The sequence below is a fragment of the Chiroxiphia lanceolata genome, chromosome 25 (genome assembly GCF_009829145.1).
Source record: "Chiroxiphia lanceolata isolate bChiLan1 chromosome 25, bChiLan1.pri, whole genome shotgun sequence".
In the NCBI taxonomy this organism is placed as follows: domain Eukaryota; kingdom Metazoa; phylum Chordata; class Aves; order Passeriformes; family Pipridae; genus Chiroxiphia; species Chiroxiphia lanceolata.
Window position 1 is genome coordinate 1,095,648 of NC_045661.1, and position 20,468 is coordinate 1,116,115.

Genomic DNA, 20,468 nt, shown 5'->3' on the forward strand with positions numbered 1-20,468 from the left:
AGCCAGATTTCCCAACACAAAGCTCACGGGGAACCACTGAAATGGGATTGCAGCTGGGAGCTCAATGTTTCTGAGGAACACCAGGGAGAATTCCCTGCTCCTGGGAGCTCACAGATGTACAGACCCTCACAGCAGCCTCATCCCAGCCTTGGGGACACGTGGCCAGGCTGGTGGCCACAGGCAACACCCAAAATCAGCCCCAGCCCTCAGCTGCTGCCACCCAAGGCACAAACAGCCACCCACCAGCACCTTCCCTGGAATTCAACTCACCTGCAAACCCCCGTGGGGGTGGGAAAGGGCCCTCACCTCCTCCTCCATGGAAATCCTCATTTCATTTCACCCTCACTTCCCTTTCTGGGGAAAAAGGGAATAAGTATTTTGCATTTCTCAGCTCAGGCAGTGGAAAGGCAGGTTCACACAGAGGCTCCAGGGGGAGTTGTTGGTGCTCTCTCAGAGGGTCACATTGACAGCTCAGAAACTCTTTATTTAAATACTTTATTTAAAGCTTAACGCAGTTAACTTTTATATATATATATATATATAAACAATTTCTTCTCTCACTTCCCTAAATGAAAGCTGGATTTAGGGGGATACATTACTTGGGGGGTTGTTTTTTCCTTCAAATAAAGTCATTTGTTATACATATAAAAATATATTACTTGGGTTTCCTTTCAGTTATAAGTGACACGAGGGTTGGGGTGGACAAAAGAATGGAAGACAAGCACAAGGACTTCCAAAAATAAAAACAAAACCAGTGAATTTAAGCATGTGGCACACTTGGAATTTATAGTGCAACAGCAAGCCAAGAACTCCACGTTCTGCGACACAAACATGGCATCACTCAGACTTGGATCACACGTCCTTGCTCCCAACAGGGTCACGGCTCAACAGGACATTACAGCACCAAAACCCAAAAAGGCTGAACTTCCAAAATCTGGAAATCAAGTTCCTGGCCCTCAGAAGCAGGTTGGAACTGGATGATCGGGGTCCTTCCTCTTTCACGGACGTCAACACCAGAAAACATCGAGGACAAGGGGAACACAAGGTTTGGCAACGTCTCTGCAGGGAGAGGGACCCTCGCTGAGACTGGATCCAGCTCCCGAGCCAGGAGGAAGATGGACACAGACAGCAGGGAGGAGGGACCCCAGAGCATCCCAGAGCACTTCTCTCCACTGAAACAGGCACAGAGTAACCCAGGGAGGGACTGAGCTGCAGCAGGACACGCGGAGAGGGCTCAGGGGACATCCTGGAGCAGGGCAGGAGCAGAGACCCCGCGCAGAGGCAGCTCAGCCCAGCCCCGGTACCAAGACAAAGATCCACATCAAAGGCCACAAAATTTACCCGAGAGCCGAAATTTAGCCCTTCCAAGTCTGTAGTTGCGGGAAACAAACTGCACATTCACTCACAACACTGAACAGAGATTCCTCGAGGCCCAGCCAGGCACGTGGGTGGAGGCACCGACTTTGATACCACTCCAAGCTCGGCTGCCTGGCGGCTCCGCTCCCACTCCCACGGCTCCCATAGCATTTCCCACCCACCCTGTGGCAGTCAGGCCCGGTTAATGCATTTTTGATTCCCAGCTGATCTTTTCCCCAACTTTTCTTCCCCAGGTGGTGCCTCAGCAAAGCCACCAACCTCTTCTGAGACCTGTCCCCCAGACCGGAGCGAGCCACAGCGAGCACACGCTTCATATCGGCACCAGTTTGGCAATAACTGGGAGGCAAAGGAGCATTTCATAAATAAATAGGTAAACAAATAAATAAATCGACAGCACTTCCGAGCAGCTGCCAAAAAGAACCCTTCAAAAAGCACACCAGGATATGGCACAAGTGAAGTTTTCTACACCAAACCTCAAATCTCTCTCACGGTTGTGGCCTTTCCCTCCTCTTTTAGAGCAGGAAAAGGAATTTTAGGATTTAGGAAATCAGGTTTCTGTGATCACAGTGTGTGCCTATGGCTCTCTGTCCTCCTCATTTAATTTCAGCTGCCCAATTTAAACTGAATCTGAGAAAAGGACAGAAGTGTAAAAAGCTTCAAGAAAACAGGTAACAGGGAGGGTGGAAAGGCCACGGCATGAGCTTCCTCACCACCAGGGACCAGGGAAAACACAAGGCAGATCCCAACTTTGGAGTGGCCTGGCTGCAGAGCTCTCCTGGAGGTGTCAAATCCACAGGGAACAGGCTGGATTTGCAGTGGAGCTCCTAAAGCAGCTCGTTTTTGGGAACAGGCCTCCCCCACGCCACTGCCCTGCCCTGGCACTGCCCTAACCCACACGAGTCTGTGCCCACACAGTGCCACAGTGTTATTCCTGGCACCTCCTGCCCCAAGTTTAACCTTCTGAGTCGTCAAATATCCCACAAGGCTTCAAAAATGAACGACACAGAGACAGAGAGGGGGAAGACAGACAGACAGACGGACGAGCCTCAACAGCAGCTGCAGGAGCCCCGCCGTGCCCGCAGGGAACGGGCAGGCAGGGAAGCAGAAGGCAATGGCGAATGGAAGTCACGGCGGGCAGGGCACCGAGGGGCAGGACGCGGGGCTGGCACTTGGGGGGTCCCTCAGAGGGGCAGGTCAGTGCTGTTGTGCCGCGTTTTCCGCGAGGTCCCGTCGTCCCTGGGCAGGGCCCTCTGCAAGCTGGACATGGCCGCGGTCTTCTTGAGGTCAATGACGGCGTACGAGTCGCTCCGGCGGGCACCGGGCGGGGCGGGCGGCGGGACACGGGGCGGCTCCCGGTGCCCCTCGCCCGGCTCGGCCTCCAGCTCCACCTGGATGTAGTTGAGCTGCCGCGGGGGCTCCGCGCGGGGCCGCGGGAGGAGCTCGAAGCCGAACACGCCGGGCAGGCGGGCGCGCCGGGGCCGGGGCAGGAGGGCGCTGCGCCGGGAGTTCGTGGGGCGGCTCTGCAGCGGATCCCCCTCGCCCGCCTCGGAGAAGCCGCCGGGGGACGGCGCGGGGGGCTCGTCCCGCCGGGAGGGCTGGAGCTCCCACACCGGGGGCAGCGCCGGCAGGTTCTCGTAGTGCAGCAGCGCCGAGCGGCGCCGGGAGCGGCCGCCGTCCTGCCGGGACAGCCGGGAGAGCCCGGCCCGGCACCGCGAGGAGCTGCCGCCGGGCACCGGCCCGTTGAGGTTCTCGTAGACGCACTGGGGCGAGGGACAACCCCCCTCGCACTCGTTGTTGTTGTTGTTGGGGGGGCAGAGCGGACCCCCGCACTCCCGGGGGTGCCGGCACACCCGGCGGGAGCCGGAGGAGGGACCCAGCACGAATTTAACCTCCCCTGGCTGCAGGAAGACCTGGGGGTTGCGGTCTTCGAGGGAGCAGCTGTGGTTCCTAGGGGGGAAAGGAGGGTGGGCTTCAGGCAAGGAGTGCATACAGTGCCGGCCCCTCGGCTCCTGCTCCCCACTGGCCGTGTTCACGTAGGTGTGGGACTGCAAGGAGAGAAGCAGAGGGACAGTGAAAGGAGAAGAGAGCAGAGGCAAGAGCAAAGCAGCCGAGAGCAGCTGAGAAACCACCGGGAGGGGAAAATTCATCAGTGGCTGATGAAGCAGGAGGAGGATGGAAGAATTTCATAAGTCGAGAAGGTTTTGGGAAGCAAAACGCAAAAGCCATTTTAGGATTTGTGGGCTGGAGGAGAGACAAAAGAGAGTCCAGCTGCAGACACACAATGGATGTGTCCACATGGCTGGACATCAGGAAGAATTTCTTCCTGGAAAGGATGGTCACCAGGCATTGGAAGGGGCTGCCCAGGGAGGTGGGGGAGTCCCCATCCCTGGAAGGGTCCAAGGAATGACTGGACGTGGCCCTCAGTGCTCTGGGCTGGGGGACAAGGTGGGGCTTGGGCACAGGTTGGACTTGATGGTCTGGGAGGTCTTTTCCAACCCCAGTGATTCTGGGATTCTGTCTGTGTCTCACACGATGCACGTGGCACAGAGAAAAAGCAAAGCCACTTGCAAAATATTTCCTCAAGTGGCTCCCACGGGGATCCTGCAGCCCTCACACCTACCCAGGCCTCCTGGGGGATGGCTTAGACAAGATGGATTTCACAGAGGAAAATCCTAAATTCTAGAACTTAAAACAAAAGAGCTGAACATCAAAAACGAAAATAAAATGGGTCCAAATTTGGGGTGCATTTGCACAGCAGTTTAGGGGCTGTGTGACAGCTGACACATAATTGCCACCCAAATACCAGTGGATTTAGTTGGCTTTGCCAGGCTGATGTTCTAGTGAAGTGTCAGAGAGCAGGAGCCTCCAAGAGCAAAATGAAGTAAAGAGAAAAACAGAATGTCAAGGTGTGAGGATCCCCTGAGCTTTGAGTGGGAGAAACCCAGAACTACAGAGCAAAACCAGCTGCTTGCACCCAGCAGAGTTTAGGACAAGCAGGTTTACCTGCTCCTCAGGCCCAAGGAGGGGATGAGTGGAGTCTTCCCCCACAGAGGAATATCTCAGGCTGCTCACTGAGGGGTGCCGGGCTGAGGAGCAGGACAGGCTTTCTCCAGGGAAGCTGTGAAATCCATTGGGAAATCCTGGGACAGTGTACCCCAGACCTGGGAGAGGATCAAGGCAGAGGAGCATTAGGTTGGTACAAAATAAGAGTTATTTCAGTTTGCTGCACCCTGGAAGGCAGAACCAGCCTGCCTGGGGGAGATCCCAACAGCGAAGAACCCAGCACCAACACAAGGGCCAGGGCCTCATTTAAACCTCATTTAAAACCTCACAGAGACAGGAATTGAGTCAATCTGAGTTATTCCAGAGGTGGTTTCATGGAGAAACCACCTGACCTTTGTAGGTGCCACTTGGCAGGGGCCCAGTGGAATCCAACTGAGGGGTGACAGCTCAGGTGACTGTTTGAAGGGGGTTTTTGTTGCTGTTTCCTCGGAAACAAAATTCCACACAGGAACAAGTGGGGCCTCTAAATAAACGTGTTGCATGGGGTACAGGTGGCCAGAAAGACATGGGACAGCACATGGGAGAGACCCCTGGGCTGCACAGGGCAGTTTGATGGGAGCACTGCAGACATCACCCCATCTCTATGTGCCCCCCACTCCTCCCCAGACACTGAGGGCTCTTACTGTTGGGGGCCTGGGGGGTCCGGGACAGCCCCCCCTCCGTGGGGTGACTGTTCCTGGTGATGACAACAGGCTCCTCCACCACGTTGATGCTGTTACACTGCATCAGGTCCTGCAGCAGGTTGAAGATCTCCTCTGCTCGGGAGCACTTGAAGGCAAAAATCCCTGTGCAGTGACAGAGAGGAGGCTCAGAGGAGCAAGGAAGTGATCCTGCTTTTACAGGAGCACAGGGAATTCCTGGCTCTAAAGAAACAGGGAATTCTGGTTGCTTTTGCTGTGTTTAACACAATCAACCCACAGCCGCAGGAAAACAACCAACAACTGGTGGCTTATTTGTGAAATAATCACCAGAAATCATGGAATCCCAGAATGGTTTGGGCTGGAGGGACCTTAAAGCTCATCCATTCCACCCCCTCCATGGGCAGGGACACCTTCCACTAGACCAGGTTGCTCAGAGCTCCATCCAGCCTGGCCTTGGACACCTCAGTGTTACCTGACAACAGCCAAGCCCACAGGTGTGCAGGGACAGGTGAACTGGTCCCCTTTCACCTCTGATCTGTGTGAACTCCCCTGGCACCCAGTGCAGTCCTCAGTGCCAGGGAAAGGCTGGGCAGTGCCTCCTCCAAGCTGGACTGGGCCCTGTGGTGTGTGCACGTGAGGGAGGGACAAGGACATCACACTTCTAAAAATCCCTGGAACTAAAGAGTGTCTCCCCAGAGGAGCAGCCTAGACCAGTAACCAATCCCAGGCTGGCACACACACACACACCAAAGCCATAGCAACAGGAATGGCATGGCAACAAGGGCTGCTCCCAAAGAACCAGGTTTGCAAGGTTCTGGCCAAAAAAACCAGCTGGATCTGCCTTGAGTCAGGTAGGAAGCAGCATCAGGAAGGAGTCCTCCAGATAAAATCAATAAGGAGAGTAAAATCCTACAAGGAAGGGAGAAAACTCATCAAAACACATCATCCCTCTCATTTCTGCTCTGAGACTGATGAGTGTTGGCTACAAATTTTGTAGTATGTGAAGAGCTTTGCTTCTTCACCTCTGCCTGGACCTGGGCAGAGCAAGCCACACATGGGGCAGAATTTTAATCACTGGATTCAATTGTAATCACTGATCCTCACCCTGCAATAGGCAAAACAGAATCCAGTCTCTCACCACTGACAAGCACGTGGCTCCAGGAGAGGGAACCCCCACTTAAATAAATATTAAAAAGGAGCATATGCCACTGCAGATTTGCACAGACCCTGAACACTCATGTGAGTCCTTCTGGATACGAAGGAGTTTACAAACACATTGTTAGAATGAGGAAACAACTTTTTTTTTCCCGGGGATGCAGATGCCAAGAAAATGTTCAGCACTTTAAAAGCAAGAGAGACAGACTGGTAAAGGAACTAACAGGCACCATTGTAAAACTGGAGACTATTCCCAGTGCTGCTGATGACTTGGCATGTACTCCTGGGTGACTCACTTCCCTCCTCCATGCACAGCATCCCTGTGCATAACATCAGTGAAACGTAGGACTCCTTTCCCTCGCTGTTACAAAGTGCTGCCAGACCCCAAATGCAAAGCTTTGGGCAGAACCAGCACTGACCAAGGCAGGGGGAAAGCACCAAGGAAAACAAAATGTGCCCAAACCACTGTTGCCACCGACACGCTCTGTGGCATAAACAGTCCTAAGAGGGACCTGGAAAAAGGTGTGGGAGATGCCCTTTTGCTTTATCCTGAGTTAAAAGATGCTTAACAGCTTCAGTCTTGCAAAAAGTGCTTTCTAGATCCTCAGGAAGGTCCTGCTACCAGCTGGGCATCCTTTGGCACTGAAGAACAACGCTGGCAGTGTAACAACCTCTGTGGCATTAAATACACCCCAGAAGTGCTTCACCAACCCCCTCGTGAGCACCAGCAAAATGAGACCACCAGATTCATGCCCAGGCCCTGAGCCCCAACGCTGTCTCGTGGGTGTTTTAACCGGGAGCATCCACTGGATGTGCACACACACACTGTGGTGTCCTGGGCAAGGGGCTGCAGGGGAACCTGCTGACTGACCAGGGGCAGGAGTTTGGGAAGAAGTTTGGGAGCAGAAGGCTGAGCGTTGCTGCCTCCAGGAGGCAGTGCCACACTCACCCTGCCCCGTGTGGCAGCGCCGGCCGCTCTCGAAGGAGAAGAGGTTGGAGTCGTAGCCGTAGCGGCGCAGGCACAGGAAGGGCCACCGGACGGCGTCGCGCTTGTGCGTGTGCAGGATGAGCTCCCGCTGCGTCAGCTCCATGATCCCAGAGCCCAGCTCGTGCCCTTCATCGTCCACGTTCGTCACCTGCGGAGCCCACGGCAGCAAACTCTGAATTCCAGAGTCACTGAGGCCGGGAAACACCTCCAGGATCATCGAGTCCACCCTGTGCCCCATCCCCACCTTGTCCCCCAGCCCAGAGCACTGAGGGCCACGTCCAGTCGTTCCTTGGACACCTCCAGGGGTGGGGACTCCTCCACCTCCCTGGGCAGCCCCTTCCAATGCCTGACCACCCTTTCCAGGGAGAAATTCCTCCTGATGTCCAGCCTGACCCTCCCCTGGCACAGCTGGAGGCCATTCCCTCTCCTCCTGTCCCTTGTTCCCTGAGAGCAGAGCCCGACCCCCCCCCCCGGCTCCCCCCTCCTGTCAGGGGGTTGCAGAGCCAGAAGGTCCCCCCTGAGCCTCCTTTTCTCCAGGCTGAGCCCCCCCAGCTCCCTCAGCTGCTCCTGCTGCTCCAGCCCCTCCCCAGCTCTGTTCCCTTCCCTGGACACGCTCCAGCCCCTCTGTGTCATCCTGGACACAGCACTGCAGGTGCCCCTCACCAGTGCAACTGGTATCCAAAGCAGCCCACCCACCAAGCACTGTAATTCCATGGATTTCCCCCCTTTACTGATGCCTTTTTCCCAGCTGAGAGCAGGGATTCATGGCTGGCAGCAGGCGCCGAGCTGTCAGCCCTGGAGACTGCGAGCTTGGCAGCTCAGCTGATGTGTCTGAGCCCAGGCTCTGGAACACAGCCCTCAGCAATAAAAGGTTTCTCTCCAGTCCCCCATTTCCTTGCATTTCCCAAGCAGAGGCAATTTCCACAGCAAATACGAACACATTTGCAGCAGAGGTTCCTTGAGGAAAGGAAAACAAACCCAAACCAAAACGAACACATTCTCAAATCCTCTCGAGTGACACTCGTGTGCAGGAGCAGAGCTGTTCCCTCCTCTCCTGCCCGAGTCCAGCCCACGCTGGGCTTTGCCAGCAGTTGGAGCTGTCACAGACTCTCTGACGGGGTTGAAGGTGCAACACTTACCTTAAATTTGGTGGGGTGGTTGTCTGGGATGCTGTCTGTGCACAGACAACTGCAGCAGCTCCCCATGACGCCAGCCAAAGGGGCAATCCCTGGGGAGAGGGCACAAACCACAGCACAGTCAGGCTCTCAGTCCAACCCTCCCACCCGCTCCAAACACAGCATTTACAGCTGTGTCCTCCTCCATCCCACTGGGTTTGGAGCTCAAACTCTTCAATCTGTTCCTTGATTAATGAGCACTGTAAATATAACACTAATTAAAAGCAACGGCTTTCTTACCATCAGGCAACTGTTGGATTTTTTCAGAGGAGTGAGAAGGAATTCCCACTGCTGTCCCTCTATCTCCCTCGGGACTTCATGGTCACCAGATTTCACCTAAAACACGAGGGAAACGGTCCCATCTTCCACCTGACAAGGAGAACACAATTAAATAAATGATAAAACTGGGAAAGATTAAAAAGCAGGGGATGTGGGTGGGAGTGTGACCAAAGTCCCCTTAAAATATTACAAGGAAGGGAGATGTTTGGGGGTTTTTTTAATTAACTACCTGCATTTATATCAGTAGAGAAAATTCTGCACAAAAATACATAATGAACAGCTAAAAAACCCCAATTAAATAAGAGATATTTTACTTTTTGGCTTTGGGATCCTGCAGGATTGGGGCAAATAAAACACAACAGTAAAACAGAGGGTGGTGAGGACACAGGGAATCACAGGCAGCTGCTGCTGAGGAATGTGAAGGTGCCTTCACTGGAGGGAAGGTCCTTCAGGGTCAGAGAACCAGCAGCTGTTCTACTTTGGAGTATGAAAAGTAACAAATGCCAGAAAACACTAAAACTCTGATATCTGACACAGTCAGTGCAGGTATCAAACAGGCAGGAGTTGTGGCATTAGCAGTGAGAAATACTCCTGGCTTTCTCACTAGTAGTGAGAAATATGAAATACTGCTATCTCTGATGGAAACTTAAAGGATTCCAGATCCACCCCAGGGCAGGGACTCTGGAAACTTGAAGGACTCCACGGGATGATGCCATGTTTGCCCTGGTGAGAGCAGCTCATGGTCCCTCCATCTGAGCCCCCAGGATCACCAGCCTGGCACCAGAGCAGTAAATGAAAGGCACAGGCCATTGGGAACCTCTCCCCCTGCCATGCCAGAATCTGCCCCCTCTTTCTTCTTTATCCTCTCTCCCTCTGGTGTTTCCTCCACCTGCAGCTGTGAGGGGTCAGGCTGAAGTGCTGTGGCTTATCCTGAGCAGTTTTTATGGTAAGAACTGAACAAATTAGGAAACAAACCCATTGTGAGCTCCCTGAACACTCCCTTGGTGCTTCCCACTGCTCCTCAGTGGTGAATATTTCAGGAGCATCCCTTTCACACAGAGACTGAGGCTCCCAAGTCTCAGCACTTCCAACACACCTTTCCAACACCTGTTTGCCAGTTCAGAGCCTCAGCCAGTCAAAGCAAACACTCCAAGAGCCCAACACGCTCCCCTGTAGCAGGACTGTGTCCCTCCTAAGACCACCAGCCCTATCCAGCCCTCCAGCCTCCCACCTTCCAGGATCCAAACCTAAATCCTCCTCAGACCTCCACAGCCCTGCCTGGCAGGCTCCTCTCCAGAGGAGAGGAGCTCATCTCTCCCAAATCCCCAGCCAGGTTGGTCCTCTCCTCCCACACCCCCCAGCCTGCAGAAGCCCCTCGTGCCTTCGCCCTCCTGCAAGCCCTTCTCTTAAACCCAGGACTGGAGAAGAGAGTCCCCACGATCCCAAAGGACCAGGGCACCCCCACCTCCCCCTGCCCAGGGGCACAGGGATGTCTTGTGTGGAAAAGCTGGTCCCACACCAACCCCCTGGGACAGGCAGGGACAGACCCACAGCCCCCCAGCATGGAAGAGAGGAGGGAGCAGGGGGGCACGGGCAAGAGAAGGGGCTGGAGGGAGGAGGAGAGAGATGGGGGGGTGAGGAAAGGGATGGTGAGAGGTGGAAAGAGATGGAGAGAGATGGAAGGGGCTGCAGGGACGGGGAAGGGGCTGCACGGAGGAGGACAGGGATGGTGGAAGGGGATGGAGGGGTGAGGAAGGGGATGGAGGGGTGAGGAAGGGGAGGGAGGGGTGAGGAAGGGGAGGGAGGGGTGAGGAAGGGGATGGAGGGTGAGGAAGGGGAGGGAGGGAGCAGGACGGGCCTGCACAGCCCGTGGGAACGGGGAGCCTGAGGAAGGGGCGAGTCCCGGGGCAGAGGGTGCGGAGGGGACACGAGGGGACCCCGGGGGGCACGAGGGGAGGGGGCAGCGGGCGATGCCCGGTCGGTACCTGAAGCGCTGCCCGGCTCCGCCATCCGGGAGCTGCGGCCCGGGGCCCCCGGCCCGGCCCTGCCGGGGCCCGGAGCGTGTCGGGACCCTCTGGCCGGCCCTGCCCGGCCCGGCCCGGCCCTGCCTGCCCTGCCCGGCCCGGCGGGTCCCGGGTCCCCGCTCGGGGCCCGGAGCGATCGGGGCCGGGCCGGGCCCGGCGGAGCAGCGACACCGCAGCGCCGCGGGGCCGCCAGGGGGCGCCAGGGGGGCGGGAGGGGCGGGGTCAGAGGGGGCGGGGTCAGAGGGGGCGGGGCCAGGGGAGCCGAGGGAAGAGATTTGGGGGGTCAGTGGGGGGAATTTTGGGGGTGCGAGACGGGAGAGGGTGCTGGGGGGTTAATCCGGGGGATTTTGGGGGTGTGAGACGGGAGAGGGTGCTGGGGGGTCAGCGCGGGGGGATTCGGGCGGTCTGGGTTGCGGGGATGCCCAAGGGGGGTCAGTGAAGGGGGATTTGGGGGGTCTGGGTTGTGAGGATGCCCAAGGGGGGTCAGTGAAGGGGGACTTGTGGGGTCTGGGTTGTGAGGATGCCCAAGGGGGGTCAGTGAAGGGGGATTAGGGGGGTTTGGGTTGTGGGGATGCCCAAGGGGGGTCAGTGAAGGGGGATTTGAGGGTCTGGGGTAGGGGGATGCCCAAGGGGGATCAGGGGGCGCAGGAGCAGGAGGGGCTGCTGGGGGGCACTTAAGCAGTCCCAGCCCCCTGATTCCCCCCCAGTACCAGAGCACTGAACCAGTGCAGGCAATGGCAGCTCAGTGCTGGGGTCCCACAGGTGGCTGCACCCCCAGACCACCTCGATGGGCACCTGATTGCTCAGGGCCGGGCTCTGCAGGATCCCGACTCAGCCCCAGGACTCCTGATGTGATCTAATAAATGATAACACCCACGGAGGGTGTGTGGCCTGGGATGGGACACAGATGGGTCCCAGGCACACTGCCGGTCACACTCTGGTCACCCCACGGTGCTCTGGCAGCAGGGACCCCTTGGGCTGGTGTCGTGCCCCTCACACACACCTGGTGCAGGTGTGGGCTCACCTGGCGCCCAGGGGATGTTCCCATGGGGCAGTGGCTGATCCCAGCTGGGAAAGCCCCGAGTGACCCCTCTGTGCACTCAGCCTCTGTGTCTCCCAGCGAGGACTTTGCCCATTAACCCCCCTGCCCTGTGGAGGGATGGAGGAGTGGGGGAGTGCAGGGCGGGGGGGGCCCCCACCACCACGCGGGGGTACAAAGTCCACTGCAGCAAATGGGCCGAGATAAAGCTGCAGAAACCAACCTCCCATCAAAGCCAAACAGAGAATGAACGTCCCAGTGCACATCTGAGACCTTAAAGGGACCCTGGGGAGTGACAGCACTGGCTGGACAGCCCTGACAGGACCCCTGTGTGGGGGAGAAGGACACTGGAGATGGTCACCTGCTCCATCCTTTCCTCCTCCTTCTGCCCCTGCCCAGGTGATTTGGCAGAGAATCCTCGAATGGTTTGGGTTGGAGGGACCTTAAAGATCCTGTTCCACACTGGACACATTCCACTAGCCCAGGTTGCTTCAAGCCCCATCCAACCGGGCCCTGAACATTTCCAGGGATGGGGCAACCACAGCCTCTATAAAGCACCAATAACCTGTGCACCAGCACCACCCTGCACGGCCTCGCCCAGCCTGGCCACGTCCTCTGACAAATTACCATCCCTGTGGATTTAGGCCGCAGTCCTGACCCTAATCCCAAAATCTACACAAGCCACCTGCACCTCTGAGGGCTCCCAACGGAGCCCCAAAACAAGCCACAGCTCCTGAGACACGTGGGTGGCAGAGATCCAGGCTGACCCCCACGGACGGTTGGGTGTCTGTGGTCATCCCCAAAGTCACATCAGCAGGCAGGAAAATCTTACAGCATGTGAGAAATCCACAGAAGCACAACAAAGGCGCTCTGCCTCGCGTCAGGCTCTGATAAATTTTGCCCTGGCTCCTGCCCGGGTGGAATTGCTGAGCCGGAGCCGGTCGGAATGGCTTGTAGGAACCTCGTCAGGTGTTCAGGGCTTGTGGAAACTAGGACATCCTGACTTGCCGCTGGCTAACTCCTTTGTGAGAGCCCAGCCAAGGTTTCTCCACCTCTAAATTGGGGTGTAATGACACTTCCCCCTCTTTCATGAAGCTTCAGCTCTTTCTGATCTCGGTAGGAAAATAAATCACCGCGCGGGATCATAAAAGTCATCAAACGGCAACCTGGGGTGAACCGAGCCGCAGAGGGAGGGAAGGGCGCGGGCGCTCGGAAAATGAGAGGTAGGAGCAAACCAGATGTCATCGGGAGCTCTTTCCCCTGTAGGGTTAATGTACCCCCCCCTTCCCCTCCCTGCCTGCCCTGGAATTCCAGCCATTGGCTGGCTCCCGAGGTTTAGGCTAAAAAGCCTGTAATTAGGACCCCGGCTGCCGCGGAGCCAGTGCCTGGGCAGGCAGGGGAAAAAAAGAGAGAGAGAGGGAAAAAAAAAAAAAAAAGAGCGTTTCCCTGAGTGAGCTTGGATGTTTTCCTTTCGCTTTGCAAAGTTTTCCCAGCCCGGGCTCCATTCCCTCGCGTCCTCCGGAGCAGGGCGGGACGGCGGCGGCCGGCGCGGGGCTGGAGCGGGCGGCGGAGCCCGCAGCGGCGGAGCGCGGGGCCCGCAGCGCCGGGAAGGGGCAGGTAAGTGCCGCTGGAAGGGATTGCCGGGGTCGGGTCCCCCAGCTACGCGTGGAGCTGGAGCTGCGGGAGAAGTGGATTGGGAGGAGGGGACAGCGGGAGGGTCCCCGGTCGGGAATCGCTGCGAGGGGAAGAGGACGGGAGCGAGGGTAACGGGGGGATTTTGGCTGTTCTTCTCCGGGAGAAATAATTGGGGCCGGGAATGATATCGTTGCCCCCGCGGCCTTTATTTTCGGGAAAACGTCCCCTGAGAGCGGGAGGTGCCGCCTGTTCCATCGTGCCAGACCCTGCCAGCCCGGAGCAGGCAGGTGCGCGGGCAGGGGGTGGGCAGGGCTGCCCGGCACGACGAGGGGCTCCGGGAAGGGGCGTTGGCTCCACCATCCCTCCTCTACCCGAGATCCGGCGGGAATGGGATGTTTTGGGGTTGGAGATGGAGCTTGGCCCCTTCATACATCGATGTGCTGGGCCATGATAGGATGGCCGTGGGGAGAAGTGGAGTGATGGGTCTTCATCGTGGTGGCCATGGGGACAGGAAGGTGGTGGGTCTTCATCCTGGTGGCCACGGGGAGAGCAGGGCTGGGGGTCTCCGTCCATACCTGCGGATGTACAAAGCTGAGTTAGGGTGGGTTAAGGGGTTACTGCTCCCCACCCAGCTGGGACAGCCAGCCATGCCTGTGGGATGGGGGAAAACACACTGAGAAAAGCCCTTTGCAGCACTGGCACGTCATCTGGTGAGCAAACAGGCCACAGCATCGGCCACCATCCCCTCTGGTGGCATGGAGGACATGGTGCTGTGTGGCAGAGCAGGATGCTGAGACCCCCCCATCATCTGGGGGGCTGCCCTGAGCCTGGCCTGTGATCCGCTGTGCCCAGCCAGTGGCACCAAGCATTGCTGCACCTCGGGCCATCCCAAATCCAAGAGGCACAGCAGGCTCCTCTGTGAGACCGGCTCCAGGTCTCCAGCCTGGCTCGGGCTGTGCTGCAGGACTCGCTGCTCCAGCTCACCCTGCCAGACCTCAGCTTATCTCGCCCCAGAAGATGCATCTTTATTGCTCTGCATCTTTGTTCCACGCACCTTCATCGCAGCTGTGTTGACAGGAGCTCAAGCAAAAACAGGTTATCCCGTGGGTGAGGTGAACACGGAGCTGTTCCTCTGGAAGCTGCCAGTGCTGCTGGGCGCTCTGAGGGGATCAGGGCTTTTTGGTCACGGTGAGATGTTGTGTTTCCTGGGGGTTGTGGAGCTGGGGAGTGTTTGGTGGTTCTGAAAAACTGGCTGGAGGGGGTCTGGAAGTGGGTCTTCTAAGGTGGAGAGGTGGTTCTAGAAAAGCAAAGCTGTGGCAGAGATGCAGATCGGCCCCTGCCGTGCTGGGAACAGGGAGCCTGTGCTGAATTCCGAATGGGCTGGGGTGGCTGCACTCCAAGTTAATGTGTGACCTTGGCAGGAGAGGGCTGGGAGCCCACACATGCTCCCTCAGCCAGCTGGAGACAGGGGCTGCTCCCGGGGAGCCAAATAAGATTAATATTCCCAGGAATTTTAGCCGCTTGTACCCAGGGAGCTGTGCCTGCTTCCGAACCTTCGGAGAGCAAAGGGAGCAGAGCAGTCGCATCCAGAGGAGCTCCCAGAGGCTTTTACAGTAAAGGCAAATGACAGGCAGTGGCACCCAGCCTGTCCAACTGGTCTGTCACATGTCCCTTCCTGGGGACTCGCTGGCAGGGAGAAGCAGCTCCCCAAAGTGCCACTGTGCCCCTGATGTCTGGTCCGGGCTCTCCCATCCCTGGGTTTGAGGGCAGGGGCAGGCTGGGAGCATCCCTGTATCCCAGCAGGGAAGGGCAATAGCAGGAGTGCCTGGAGGCAGCGAGGGAGGGCAGGAAGGAAGAGGGGACAGGGATGGGGAGCAGAGGAGACAGACCTGTTGGGGCTGCCTGGCTCTTTAGCATGGGAGGCGCGTACCTGTGTCACCGTCTGGGGCTAATTACAGGGACTTGTTTACAGCCCAGACGGCTGCCAGCCAGCGTAATCACATCAAACTGGGCTGGGCTGGGCTCTCCAGCACATCCCCATGGATCCACAGCAGCCAGCAGCCCTGCCCAAGCCACTCTCCCCCAGCATCACCCCACTGTGCCTGGGACAGGGTGCCCTGTGCCACAGGGCTGAGGCCACGCTGGCACCACCAGCCCCACTGAGTCCCTGGAGCATCAGCAGGGTCTAATTACAGCAAAGCCCCAGCAGATTAGACAAATGCAGCTTGGAAGCTTAATGAGCCAAGCACAGCCTGGGAATGCCTCCCACTGGGGAGAGAGAAACAGGGACACGTTACCCAAACCAGGCAGAAACAGAGCTGGGGCCGGACACTGAGCCCACAGCGGTCCCCACTCACCATCCTGCTTCTCCTGTAGAGCCAAGACTGTTTCCTGGCCCAGCAGTGGGCCCTCACCAAGCCAGCAAAGCCAGGGCTCTCCTTGAGCTGCAAATACAGAGTTGGGCCAGATTATTTCATCCCTACCCCAAAGCACAGCTTTGAACAGCACCCTGCAACCAGCCCTGCACCCTCCTGTGCTGCCCCAGGGCTGGCAGACCCCAAAGCCCAGGAAAAAGCAAGCAGCCCTTTTGTTTTATCCCGCTGATTAGCCAATGTGCAGCGTTAATCATTGACCCAGGTGCAGGGCAGGGAAACCTGAGCTGCCCGGGCTGAGCCCACCCACTCCCAGCTCCAGAGCTGCCACATCCCAGCACCCCAAAATGCTGCATAGGAAGGGGCATACTGGCAGCAGGGGCTGAGCTGGGGGTGTTGAAGGTGTTCAGTGGGAGCAGTGGGGATGCTGGTGCTGGCCAGGATGTCCCTGACAGCACGGGCAGGGGGGATACACTGGTCCCATCCCAGTGCAGAGAAGGGAACGAGTCCTCATGGTGGCAGAGGACTAGGAGGACCCAGGTAGAGAGTTTGGGGGTTCCCACCCCTCAGCCCTGAGCCCGAGATGAGCTGTTTTCTGCATGGAAACACTTCCCAGAGCAGTTGATCAATCCACGGTGGGCGTTGCACTGGGTGAATCCAGGGGTGCCCTGTTTGGTCACAGCACCTGTGACTTTCCCCCTGGAGCAGCAGTTCAGCTCCATCCAACCCACAGCCCACCTGCATCCCACCGGGGCAGGAATCACGGGTTGAGGGCTTCAGGCTCTGGGCTGGCGTCCAGGGAACCCCAGGAGCCACCACATCACCATCTCGCCTTTGTTTTGGAAAGCCAGGGCAGGAAGGAAGCGCGTGGTGGAAAGCGCCCGCGCGGGGAGGAGGGGACGGCCCGGGATGAGTTTCCACTGCGTAACCCCGGGCCAGGCGTGGTGGTGGTGGCTGGGCCAGCCGGGCAGGAACAGCCGCCCGGGGCGGAACAATGGCAGCCCAAGGGGAAGGAATTATTTTCCACTGAGTTGGGCTAAACCTCAGTCTGTTCCCACTGCCCCCGCTCAGGGCTGGGCCACTCGACCAGGGATTAGCCACCACCCAGCAAAGGACTGGTGGCAGTTGGGGAAAATCTCCTGCTGTGGGTGAGCAAAAAGCTGGGGCTGTTTTCCAAAGCCTCTTCCAGCTTGAGCTCGGACACCTGGGGTCTTCCCTACTTGGCTTCAACCCATCACCATCACATCCCCTCCCAGTACCTCCTGCTTGGCAGACAGAGCCCCAGCCCTGCTGAGTGCCCACACCCTGGGTGTGGATTTGCTGTAACTCCCGCAGAGAAAGGAGCCCCCAAAAGCCCTTGAACTCCTGCAGTGGTTCAGCCAAAGGTCTCGAGGTCGTGGTGACACTGAGCATCCTCCCGGCTGGACCTGCTCCAGGGTCCCTCCCTGGGACAAGGGGCTGCTCGTCCTGCTGCCATGTGGAGACAGATTACGTGTCCTGGGGATGGGTCTCTCCTCCCTGCCTCACCGGGGGTCTCACCAGCCCATGCCCTCTCTCCCCAGCTCATGTCCCTGCCTCGCCCTGCATGGCCCCAGCGAGATGAGTCCCCGTCCTGTGGCACCACCACCGGCCTCCCTCCGGCCTCCTCCGACAGCGACTCCGGCTGTGCCCTGGAAGAGTACCCGGAACCCCCTGCGGACCCCGCACCCCCCGAGGTGGGCAGCACCCCGGCTCTCCCCCAGCTCCATGGGTGCCATGCGTGGGAGGTTCCCACAGCAGAGCCCTGGGATTAAACACACTCTAGCAATGCAGCAGCTTAACCCCCCTAAAATTCCGCCTGTCTCTCTCTCCCGTGCCCCCTCCCAAGGCCCTGCCGTGCCTCGGCCCCCGCTCGCCGCAGCCCGGCTCTCCCTCCGACAGGACGCAGGTCCGCGCCAGAGCCCTCCTGCAGCAGCTGCCTCCCCAGGACTGCGATGTAAGACACCTATTTTTGGGTGCTGCCCACCCCGGGTTTCCCCCCGTGCCCCGCTGACCCCCGTGCCCCCGTGCAGGAGCGGTACTGCCCCGAGCTCGCCGAGGAGGAGCGGTGGCAGCTGCGAGCGTTCAGCGCCCGCCGGAGACGGGAGGCCCTGGGCCAGGGGCTGGCACGTCCCGTGCCCGGTCCCTGCCACGGCTGCCCCTGCAGGAAGGTGAGGTGTCCCCCCCAGCAGCCGTTCTCTGGCGGGGATCTGTCCCCAAAAACCAGCCTGGCCCCAAACCCCGGGTCCCTTTGCCTTGCAGTGCGGCAGGAGGCTGAACAAAGGCGACCCGGGGATTTCAGTGTCTCGGCTGGGGGACCAGTTCTGGCACCCGTCCTGCTTCTCCTGCCACTTCTGCCACCAGCCGCTGGTGGATCTCATCTACTTCCAGCAGGATGGGAGGATCTACTGTGGCCGGCACCACGCTGAGCTCTTCCGACCCCGCTGTGCCTCCTGTGACCAGGTGGGTGCTGGGCAGGGGGCGGCTTTGACCTCCCTTTGGCCGCTCAAAGCCCCTGCTCTTGGCTGGGGGCTGCAAATCCAGCTAGAACCGCTGATGGGCAGGAAATGTTCCTTCCTGAGCCTTGCTGAGATCCCCATGCCCACGCCACACGGGATGGGGGCTCTTCCTCGCTCCTCAGCACAGCAAAGCATCCTCCAGACTGTGGGTTCTCCCGCTGGGTGCTGAGAGGATGGGTTGTTTTCCCGCTCCAGCTGATCTTCATGGAGGAGTGCATCGAGGCCGAGGGCCGGCGCTGGCACCTGGAGCACTTCTGCTGCCTGGAGTGCGACGTGCCCCTGCGTGGGCAGCGCTACGTGATGAGGAGCGGCCGGCCCTGCTGCCGCGCCTGCTTCGAGAGCCTCTTCGCCGAGCCCTGCCAGGCCTGCGGGGACCCCATCGGTACGGCCCGACCCCAGCCCAGGGGGGCTGCCCGTCCCTGCCGGGCGGGCAGGGGGTGGGCTGGGAGGGCTGCAGAGGACGGGTTTTGGCACATGGGTTTTGGCGCATGGATGTGGGAAGAGCCTCCCCCTCACCTGTGGTTGCCCCCCAGGTGCTGACAGCGAGGGGGCCACCCACCAAGGGCTGCACTGGCACGCCCGGGCCGCCTGCTTCTGCTGCAGCCTGTGCCGAAAGCCGCTGCGGGGACAGCCCCTCACCTGCCGCCGCGGCCGCCTCTTCTGCTCCGACGCCTGCAGCCTGCGCCAGGGCTCGTCCTCCTCCTCCAGCACCTCCGACTCCTCCGACTCGGCCTTCGCCTCGGCTCCGTCCCCGGACTCGACACCCCTGTCCCGAGCCGGCCCGGCCAGCAGGACCACACCGGGGTCCGGTGGCCCCTCAGCTCCAGGGGGCTGCAGGCAGCGCGTGGAAGGGGCTGGTAGGATCCTACGGGGGGAATGGGAGCAATTCCAGGCTCTGCTCAGCCCCTGGGTGCTTCATGGGGAACGTCACACGGGGGCAGCCCAGTTTAGGGCTGGAGCAGTGGCGATGAGCCCCCAGCCCACCTCCCTTGGGAGGGCGACTGGTGGGAGCTGGGGGTGGGCTGCTGCCACCCTCCCTGATGTCCCAGGGCAGCCCTCAGTGCACGAGGGGCTGTGGGAGGGCAGGCTCAGCCTTCTCCTTCCTCATTTACCCTTGCTTTCCTTCTTCCAGAGGCGTTTTTGGATCAGGCCCCTGTGCATCCCGCGTTCAGGAGCCCAGAGGACCACGGAGCAGCCGCCAAGGAGCGGAGCAGCGATGCTGTGCACACAGGGATGCTGGGACCACCAGCCACCCACCCCTCTGCCCCCCAGCCCAGCCCAGAGGGGCCCAAAGAGCCTGGAGCCTTGGGCCACCCAGTTTTGGGGGGTCCTGACCCCCGAACACCCGTGGGCCATGGAAACCCCTCTTCCCGAGCGGGCACGTCCCCCCCCCGACACAGCCCCCGGCCGGAGCACATCGACCTGCAGGACATCACGGAGGAGGAGGAGGACTCCTGGTGTCCCACCTGCTCCTCATCTTCGGACTCGGACTCGGAGGAAGAGGGTTTCTTTTTTGGGAAGCCCATCCCCAAGCCTGGGATGAATTCCCTGGGCAGGGAGCCCCCGGGGAAGGCTGGGGGCAGGACGGCCAAGCCCCGGGGCAGCAGCAAACACTGCAGTGTGTCCTAGCAGTGGGGACACGGGGGCCCTGACATCCTGCCAGCCCCTGCTGGGTGCTGCCACGGTCTCAACATGTTCCAAGTGCGTTTTGGACGTGGCCCAAGGCTGGTGGGAGAAGCTGCTGGGATCCTTCCCCCCCGGCAGCTGCTGGCAAAGCACAGCCTGCAATTCCTGCCGGCCTCTCCCGCAATTAGGAACAGGTAAAGCAGGAAGGGAGCAGAGCTCACCTGGGCTCCAGCGCCTCAGACACGGCAGCAGCTCCAGGGAGAGCGGCCGGTGCTCCAGACAAGGGCAGCTGCCTGCACCAGACCCCTGGGCAAGGGTTGGATCCTTTGGATCCTTCCCTGGGACTCCTCCTTGCAGGATGAGCACCACTGCCACGTGCTCTCCATCTCTGGTGCCACCGTGTCCTGGTGGCACCGCGGGGAGGGACTGGGGGGGCAGCTCTGCTGCTGCCAATGACGAAGCTCCAATAAAGTTTGGCTGAAATCTGAACGCAGGAGGGTCACCCACCATGACACCGACCGTGCCACCAGGGCAGTGTGATCCCAGGGGTGACCTCT

At 59.2% G+C, this 20,468-nt stretch overlaps 2 protein-coding genes across 2 annotated transcripts; one reads left to right on the forward strand and one right to left on the reverse strand.

Annotated features, from left to right (window-relative positions):
- Nucleotides 1-479: 479 nt before the first annotated feature.
- Nucleotides 480-10,776, reverse strand: FRS3 (fibroblast growth factor receptor substrate 3). The gene is made up of 7 exons (XM_032710422.1): nucleotides 10,664-10,776; nucleotides 8,640-8,768; nucleotides 8,364-8,452; nucleotides 7,186-7,372; nucleotides 5,064-5,225; nucleotides 4,381-4,538; nucleotides 480-3,422 (listed from the first exon to the last, which is right to left on the reverse strand). Exons 3-7 carry the CDS (start codon nucleotides 8,427-8,429, stop codon nucleotides 2,559-2,561), a joined length of 1,437 nt encoding a protein of 478 aa, XP_032566313.1. The 5' UTR covers nucleotides 8,430-8,452; nucleotides 8,640-8,768; nucleotides 10,664-10,776; the 3' UTR covers nucleotides 480-2,558.
- Nucleotides 10,649-20,400, forward strand: PRICKLE4 (prickle planar cell polarity protein 4). Its single transcript, XM_032710349.1, has 9 exons — nucleotides 10,649-10,741; nucleotides 13,269-13,358; nucleotides 17,311-17,463; nucleotides 17,616-17,723; nucleotides 17,800-17,937; nucleotides 18,029-18,229; nucleotides 18,481-18,667; nucleotides 18,819-19,142; nucleotides 19,418-20,400. The coding sequence occupies exons 1-9, from the start codon at nucleotides 10,649-10,651 to the stop codon at nucleotides 19,912-19,914; spliced, it is 1,791 nt and encodes a 596-aa protein (XP_032566240.1). The 3' UTR covers nucleotides 19,915-20,400.
- The last annotated feature ends 68 nt before the right edge of the window (nucleotides 20,401-20,468 follow it).

What these genes read in the sequence shown, in the direction of transcription:
- FRS3 (XM_032710422.1), bottom strand. Translation starts at nt 8,429, where the DNA reads ATGGGGAGCTGCTGCAGTTGTCTGTGCACAGACAGCATCCCAGACAAC. An exon ending in ACCACCCCACCAAATTTAAG is followed by an intron (nt 7,373 to 8,363) that starts GTAAGTGTTGCA and finishes TGGGCTCCGCAG; the next exon opens with GTGACGAACGTGGACGATGA. An exon ending in GCGCTGCCACACGGGGCAGG is followed by an intron (nt 5,226 to 7,185) that starts GTGAGTGTGGCA and finishes GTCACTGCACAG; the next exon opens with GGATTTTTGCCTTCAAGTGC.
- PRICKLE4 (XM_032710349.1), top strand. Translation starts at nt 10,649, where the DNA reads ATGCCCGGTCGGTACCTGAAGCGCTGCCCGGCTCCGCCATCCGGGAGC. An exon ending in CCTGCCGGGGCCCGGAGCGT is followed by an intron (nt 10,742 to 13,268) that starts GTCGGGACCCTC and finishes CCTCCGGAGCAG; the next exon opens with GGCGGGACGGCGGCGGCCGG. An exon ending in CGGACCCCGCACCCCCCGAG is followed by an intron (nt 17,464 to 17,615) that starts GTGGGCAGCACC and finishes CCCCCTCCCAAG; the next exon opens with GCCCTGCCGTGCCTCGGCCC.